This window comes from Gossypium arboreum, chromosome 4, assembly GCF_025698485.1.
Source record: "Gossypium arboreum isolate Shixiya-1 chromosome 4, ASM2569848v2, whole genome shotgun sequence".
Taxonomy (NCBI): domain Eukaryota; kingdom Viridiplantae; phylum Streptophyta; class Magnoliopsida; order Malvales; family Malvaceae; genus Gossypium; species Gossypium arboreum.
The window spans coordinates 113435215-113443957 of NC_069073.1; the positions used below are offsets into that span (position 1 = coordinate 113435215).

At 31.1% G+C, this 8743-nt stretch overlaps 2 protein-coding genes across 2 annotated transcripts; both read left to right on the plus strand.

Annotated features, from left to right (window-relative positions):
- The first annotated feature begins 932 nt into the window (after positions 1 to 932).
- On the plus strand, positions 933 to 2092 carry LOC128279337 (uncharacterized). Its single transcript, XM_053026512.1, has 4 exons — positions 933 to 1148; positions 1329 to 1591; positions 1666 to 1764; positions 1868 to 2092. Exons 1-4 carry the CDS (start codon positions 1001 to 1003, stop codon positions 1988 to 1990), a joined length of 633 nt encoding a protein of 210 aa, XP_052882472.1. The 5' UTR covers positions 933 to 1000; the 3' UTR covers positions 1991 to 2092.
- Positions 2093 to 2519: 427 nt separating this feature from the next.
- Positions 2520 to 4149, plus strand: LOC108459890 (uncharacterized). Its single transcript, XM_017759290.2, has 3 exons — positions 2520 to 2705; positions 2790 to 3131; positions 3841 to 4149. The coding sequence occupies exons 2-3, from the start codon at positions 2790 to 2792 to the stop codon at positions 3916 to 3918; spliced, it is 420 nt and encodes a 139-aa protein (XP_017614779.2). The 5' UTR covers positions 2520 to 2705; the 3' UTR covers positions 3919 to 4149.
- The last annotated feature ends 4594 nt before the right edge of the window (positions 4150 to 8743 follow it).

Here is an 8743-nt window from a genome sequence, read left to right on the forward strand (position 1 = left end):
ATTATATTATTACTATTTTATTGTTATTATTTGGATATTATATAGTTTTTGTTTTATGGTTAATTGTGTTACTATTTTAGAGCTATTTATTTGTTAAATTACAACTATCGTAGTGTTATTCAAGTATAAATTTTTTTTAATATATTTTCAATTTGCTAGGAAATATTTATTTTAATATAGTGTATTTGATGTGTTATATTTTTAAAATTTATTCTTATAAAAAATAAATATTAGAAAAATTAATACAATCGAAATTTGGGCGAGCTTGGGTTTAGTTTTTTTTTTTTATCTAGATCTGGATTAGATAAAATTTTACACTTATTTTTTAGGCTGGGTCTGAAAACAAACTTAAAATTTTATATTAAGTCAATCCATGATCAAATCTAGTAAAGAATAAGATAATTGTGGTAAATATTTACTTTGCTTTATATTTTTATTTTCAATTCTGGTTTGTATTTATGGTATGAGTTGAATGATAACAACTTAACTGATGAAAATACTTAAAAACTTGAAGATTAAGATAAGGGTAATCATATGATATCCTGTGAAGTTTACAAAAAAGCTATTACTTCCAGAAAAAAAATTCATTTTCTTAAAAACCATTCGAGAAATTTTAAATAAATTAACTATTCAAATAATAAAGTTAAATTAATTATTTACATAATTTTATTGTTCGAATCTACATAGAATAGTGTCTTACAAAATTTTAACCATCATTTTATTCAAATTAAAATGCAAAATTATAATATAATATTAATTTTCATTCACGTTAATAAGAAAAGTGAACGCAACATGAAACAATTTCGAATATAATTGAATAATTATAAGTATATTTAACATTTTTTTATATGGAACAGAAGGGACAATTTTCATTCCTTCCGCTCAATTGCCATATAAAATTGAAATTACCTTTGATCTGGTCCCTTAAGTGTCTCAAAGGACAAAGCATGCTATGCTACTCTCCTTCTGAGTCACACTGACTGCATACTGCACTTCGGTAATGCTGCTGCCATATAGCAGCCTGCCAAAACCCCATCAACTGTACCATTATCTGAACATTCTGATTTCCAAAATACCATCCAAAATTTCACAAAAAAGGACCATCCCAACTCTTCTATTGGTGCTAAATTTTAATACACCAAAGAAAGGTCAGACTGAACCCCCCAAAAAAAAAAAAACACACACACACAAATTATGTCCAAGTCTTGAGTTAAGTTGATTGTAGGACTGTGTATATAAGGCATAACATAAGTTCCCTCCATATTTCTATGTTGCTTTCACAATGGACCCTCAAACGTCTGTCTCTGATTTCATTTCCAATATTTCAGGCCACAAAGACGTGGGAGAGTCGTCTCAGAATCATGGGGATGAGGTGCTTCCTCATTCTTTAACCATTGCTGCGTTGGTAGGACAAGATGATTACTTTCAAAATGCTTTTGTAATGACTTCGAGTTTCCAGACTCACCCAATAAACCAGAACCCGCAAGGCATTGAATTTCCCGAGGAGATTTCACTCGAACCTGATTCAGGACAGTCCAACCAGAGGAAAAGAAAACTCTTTGAATTAGAAAACTCGAAATGTCTCCAACAAGTACGTTCATTTAAAGCTACTTTAAGTATTATATGTATAAATGTAGAGACTCATTTGTTTGAATTTGGTTTTAGGAGGTTGCAGGGGTGTCTCAAGGACTTGAGAGGAACCAAAATGAGCAGCAGCAGCCTAAACAAAAACGTCGTGGTAAATTGCATACGATTTCAGAGAGGGTGAGTTCAGTTCATGCAAATAGTAGTATAATCTTAATTTACTTGTCTTGAAATGGGATTTTCCGTTTCATGTCCGCCATTTCTTCTTTTTATCTCTGAACAGCGGCGCAGGGAGCGTATTAGAGGAAAGATTCAAGCTTTGCAAGAATTGATACCTAACTGTAACAAGGTCTCATTTTTTTCTTCATTTTTCCTTATTATCAATCAATCTCTGACACTATATTAATCAAGTATAATACTTGTTAATGACATGAGTTTAACCCTGACTTGTAATTAACATTAGAGTAACGATCCCAACACTGGAATTCTTGAAATCCCTTCTTTGTTGCTGTATTCCTGCACCCTCTTTCTAATTCAGAAATTTTTTTGGCGTAAAGTCTTAAAAGTCTTAAAATTTATTTTTAAAGATGATTACATGAACCGAATTTGAAATTACTTAATTCGGAATTTAGATATGCATGCTCTATAGTCGTAATAGAATCCATGGCAGTCAGGGATGCAATATGTTTTTAGCCGTTTTATAGCAAAATTTGTGTTTCCTATGTTGTGGATATTTCACATGGAAGTTCAGAACTCATGACAGTAGTCATTCACATGTGTAGCAGAAAAACGTACAAAAACTAGATTTTGCCATGGAATTGATAAAGCCAATGTGATGGCTTTGTAATTTAGTGCTGCCACTTGCACCATGGTTTTTTTTTTTTAATGTCGAGGAAATGAAGTTAACTGTCAGAACTATTCCTTCCCCCCCCCCCTCCCCCCCTACTTGTTTTACAGTACGTAAAAGAAATTTCTAACCAATCCAACATTTTGATTTGATTTATTTTTTAAAATCATCATCATTACCTCTATTTTTTGTGTATGCCAAATTTCAGTGGGACAAAGCTTCGATTCTGGACGATGCAATTAACTGTATTAAATCACTAAAAGTTCAAGTTGAAGTAATCTCTCTCCTCTTTCCCTTTCTACTTCAAATTTTTTTGCCAATATTTATTTCTTACTGCATTGTGTTCATCTGTTTTCAGATGATGTCAATGGCAAGAGGAGCTTTTTATCAAGTTCCATACATGTCACAAGCAGTAATGCACATGAGAGCAGGGATGGTTGGCATGTGTTTTTCATCTGGTCTTCCTACAATGCCAGCAGCATCTCCATTTTCAGAACCAGCAGACCTGCCACTAATGTCTGGAACTGGAACCAGAAATCTTGGCCTCCCACTTCTTCAAATGCCATTTTTTCATTCACAGTTACCACTACCAGCAGCTGCCACTCCAACAATGTTACCAAATTATCTTACAGCTGTTGATACTCAAAACATTGTATCCACCACTTCCATTGATTGCCAACAAATCCCAATTACCATTCAGGTTTGTTTTACTTCAATACCCTCGTACCATGGAATTCTCTTTAATAAGAATCACATTGCATTTTATCCCATTTACTAAAAAATAGGTAAATTACTCTTTACATATTAGATCAAAGAATAAACTGGTTCATTTTATAAATATTTCATCCATTTGTACTATTAAAAATTAGTGTGGGTAATAGAATAACAAAATAGCCTTATTTTTATGTATAAAGACCTATTTTTAATGATAGAAAAGGATAGAATTTTTAACAACAGACTAGTTTGCTCTTTGATTAATGTACAATAATTAGAGGTGGAGCCAAAAATTTTTTTTGGGCAGAATTAAATTATATATTTTATGTTGGTAAAAATGTAATTTTACCAATTTTAATAACATATCTTTATTATTTTTAAAGGATTAAATCAATTTTTTATTATCTTGGGGAGCAAAGTGCAATTTTATTATTATTAATTTAAAATTTTATAAGTTATAAAGAGAGCTAAATGGAAATTTTTTCATTTTAGGGGGCTCGGGCCGAAGCTCCTGCCAATTCCCTAGATTCGCCACTGAAAATGATTAATTTACTTATTTTTAAAAAAAATAAAATAAAATACAATTCAATACTACTACAAAAATTTCCATGGTAATTTTACCATTCCCTCTCTTCTTATCATATTAATAATTTTTATTATCAATCTCATTTATTTACTAATATTGCCTATCCCAGTCCCATGACAATAGTTTCCTCGGTGAAAATTATCTTGCCTCGTCATCGCCATCAAAGCTTCCTTCTAGTTATCAGTAATCGAGAGCTTGCATGGCATCACAATGATGAATTGATTTCCCTTGTTGATTGATTGAAGAACAAAAGAAGAGATCCCGCAATGGAGCAGACTGAGTTACCACAATTCGTTTGTGGACATTGATTTGAGAATTGAGGGTCTATAATTTCTTGTATGGATATTAAATAAAAATGTTTGAGTTTGGATTCGGTAAATTTAGCAATTAAATTTCTGCGACTCATATTATTTGATTATCTAATTTAATAATTCTAATTTAAATATAATTAACATATGATATGAAGCTTAAATTTTAAAATCAATAGAAATAAATATACAATCTTTTTCTATTTTAATAATTTTATCGTAATCTATATGTAAATTATTTAAAATAGGAATATTATACTATATTATGATAAAATTTTGATCACTCCTTAAAATTTAGTAGGTAAAATTTTGAGATTAGTTATAGTTATTGAAGTTTGATGGAAATTATTTGACAAAAGACTAAAAAATACTTCGAAAAAAAAACTAATTTTGAGCAAATAAAATAGAGACTAAAATAATGTATTTTGATAAATATAGGGACTATTTTCATAATTTAATCAAACTAATTATTAGATGACATGGTAATGCCAAATACATGTTCGAAAACATGTGACATTGTCGTGTCATCCAAATGTTATTACAAAATTTAAATTAAAAGAACAATTATAATTTTGATGTATTAATTTTTTGAGAAGTTATATTTTATTTACCAAAATTTGAGTATTATAATGGGCATAATGCCAAATTACCTCTAATGTTTGGCTGAATTTTCATTTTAACCTTTTCTCTTTGAAATTCATAACGGTACAATGTCTAAAAATTCTAGATCAAAATGATTTAAGCCCAAAAATGACACAAACTCAAATATCCAATTTAAATGAAAGTATTTAAAATGGCCAATTTGAAAAATTGAACTAACAAACACGAATGACATAAACTTAAAATAACTATAGAAAAATGATTAAATCAGAGTGATACGAGAGTTTGTACGCTTAAGCATGTTGCAACAACATGCATTGCATGCATTGAAGCTTTAACATGTTGTGATCTTTGAGTACCATTGATGCCTTATCTTGAAAATACAATAATCAGTCATATTTTAGAAATATGACTTTGATGCATGGGATACTATAAGAAAATTTTGGGTTAAATTATGATATTAATCTTGTACTTTACAAATATTGTAGATTTAGTCCTTATACTTTAATTTGATTAATCTTAGTCCCTGTACTTTTTGATTTGGTCAATTTTAGTCATTTTACTTTTCGAGTTTTGAAATTTTAGTCTTGATCCAAATGGTAGCAGCTAGATTCATTCAATTTCTAGTTCTGTACTATGCATACGGTTGTAAATTTAGTATATATTCTCTAATTAGATCATTCTAAGATTTCTAAGCCCGGATACTTTTCGAAATTTGAAATTTCAGTCTTGACGCAAAAGATTATCGTTAATCTATATGACATTACACATATGATAATATATTTGACTCATTAAAATTTGGATGAATCTAACTATTATTGTTTGGCGAGGATTGGAATTTTAAAATTCGAAAAGCATAAGGATTAAAAATGATCAAATTAAAGTATAAAGACTAGATCCACAAGGAGTGATAGCAAAATTTAACCGATGATTTTGACTTATCAATGCTGAAATTTGTTAGAAAATGTTGAAATATTATTGTGAAAATTTTGTTACAGCAACATAAAGTCGTGGTTAGATCATTATGTATACATCCTCTGTTATTAAAAATCATTATGTATACACCCAACGACTTCGAGAATTGAAAATTCATTTTTAATTATATATTGAAACTCACTTTTGCTTAGTTCTTAAATATAGCGGTTTTTGGTAATCACTTAATTTAATTGTATAAAAGCGAGTTACGTCTGAATTAAACTTGAATATAGAGCCTTCTTTCGTTTCTTGACGGTGAAGTAAGATCAAGCTCATGAACTTATTATCCTAGGTTGGAACAAGTTGATAGGATTCCCTTTTACGTCCCAAGGTCCCTCCCATGTGGCGACATGGGGGCGTAAAAAGGAAAGAGAGGGATGGGGTTTCTCTTGCTTTTGGCATAGCGGGGCCCCAGCAGGAGGCCTGCACGACGGGCTATTAGCTCAGTGGTAGAGCGTTACAGGTTCAGATCATATCTATTTTCTTTTAATACAATGCCTAGAACTACCCATAACCCCTCCCCAAACCATAAATAGGAAGATAATGCATTTCAACGCACTCAAATTTGTTAGACAAGACATGTTAGCGAACAAAATAAATTAAATATAAATAAACACATATAAAATAAAAGTAGAATAATTTATATTTAATTTATCAAATACAAAAAACAATCAAAATTAAAATCGAATAAAAGTTTAAATTAGAATGAAGAATAGAAATTTTACAAAACGTTGAGGCTTGTGAAACATAGTTTCTTTAAGACATATTCAGCTGCTCCTACGGTGCTTGGAGAAATGTTGGTCGAATGTCTCCCAGGATACAATCACAACAATATAAAAGTAGTAGCACCTCTACAACGATCAACGAAAGAATTTTGCCTTTTTCTATCACCGGAATGTTGTAAAAATATGTAAAGGCAAAAGAAGAATTTTGAAATCAACAGAATTTCAGTATAAGAAAATCTTAGAATGTAAGTTTAATCCTACAAAAAACACAGTCTTTTATAAATATATAGGATGGTGAAAATTTTGGAAATAACCATAAAATCTGCCATTAAGGAGCCAAAAAATCAATTTGATTTAAAAAAATTAAATCAAATTTATTGAAATCAGATACTATCCATATATAAGAGGATTATGTCTGCTGAGGAAAAATATATTCGTATTGGGCTAAAATAGCCACAGGCCCATTTGGGCCTGACATTTAGAGTCGCCCAGTCGTGGGATGCACCTCAACCCCGTCGAGTTAGAACTTGCATCCCCTCCTACGCGCGAGACAAAATTACAAGTTTAGTAATTTAACTATACTTCAAGAGAGTTCACATATATAAACACATCTCACATTTGGTATTTAACCAATGTGAGATCTAAGCCTTTACTTTTCCTCAACAATATTTCCAAGTGGCTTATTTTGAGCATCAATTTCTCATTCATCACTCAACCATTTTGAGCATATGATATACCGTTGTAAAGGTCTCATGGAGTAGAATATGAAACCATAATTAGATGATTCAAATCTCCACCTTTACTTATTGAGAATATGCCTCAAAGTTTCCATAAAATGTAATTTTTCCAACAGAATTCACGTCCTCCTGCATTGGTAACAATGTTCATGTCAATCGAGTTAAGACTCAATCGATAATTGTCTAAGTATATTATTAAAAAATTATTTTAACTATAATTTATAAATATTGTAGAAGCCCAATTTTGCCTGGGCCCAAACAAACCAAATCAAACCAAACTAAAAAAAGGTCCATTTACAAAATATCAGACCCAAGTTACAGGCCTAATGCACTACCCGATATGTTGCAAGCCCAAATGACCCAAATAACAAAAACCCTAGTGGCCCAAATAACCCATAAGCTAAACTAAATAGAAACCCTAGCCTCTTTTGCGCCGCACCCTTCCCACTTCAACACCATACCCTAGCTTCTACCATCGTTGTTTGCAAGAAAAAGGAAGAACAGACAAACACGCAACAGAAACAATAGCAAATAGTAGATAAAAAATAGAAAATAATATTGTAATTTGGCTATAAAAAGCCTACAAAAACTGACTGTAAAAGAGGAGTTTAAAAAAAAAACAGAAATCGAACGAAAAAAAAATAAAGATCAAGTTTATAAAGGTAGCCTTTTTATTTTTATTTTTTTGATGTTTATTCTCGAAGTAAAATAAAAAATAATAAATAAAAAAGAAAATCATACTTGTCGTTTCATCTCCGAGCCACCGTTGGTGCCTCCATCGAACCGAAAGGCCGTCGAGCCCTCTAGATTTCGGCCAAAGCACTGTGGAAGGTGTCGAAAACCAAAGGATTTTCTTGTTTTAGGGGGGTTTCGGCTTTAGTCCGGTGTTTTTGACCCCGAATCAGAGTTTTATGTAAAAAAAAGGGTTTTAAAATATTTTTTGGGCTATTTTCGGCCACCGTCACCGGTGATCGGCGGTCCACGGCGACCCTATGGCCTACATGAGAAAAAAAATAAGAGAAAGAATTTTTTTTTTTAGAACGGGGTTAGAAGTGTTTTTTTTTGGTTCTTTTTATTTATTTATATAAGGGCCTATACGATGTTGTTTTGGGCTTAAGCATCAGATGCTAAAACGGCGTCGTTTTGAAACGTGACCCAAAAACCGACCTGACCTGCCTTAGAATCCGTATGTTTTTTAAAAGGGGGGTCTATTTACACCTTTACACCTTTGGTCCTTCCGCTTTTATGGCCTGTTTCAATTTAGTCCTATTTCTTCTTTTTTAAAAAAAAAAAATTTACCCTGTGATTTGGATTTTGTTTTGTTTCAGTCCATCATGAAATGGCACGTTCGTGGGACTGAGAATAATTTCCCTTCTAGTCCTCGTCCCTTTTTGCGCATTTTATTTTGGCCCTTCATTCTGCCCTTTCTTTTTTCTATTTTACAATCTATCCATTAATTTTGTCTAAATTGTGACTTAACCCTTATTTATTTAATTTCAACCCTTTATAGATCTTATATATATTATTTTATTTATTTATTTATATATTTATTATCTTTTACTCTTTTGTATATTTAAAGATTATAATGCTTATATTTTCTGTATTTATGCACTTCTTGTTTATCATCGTTCTTATTACTATTATTTATTTATTCATCCATTTATTTA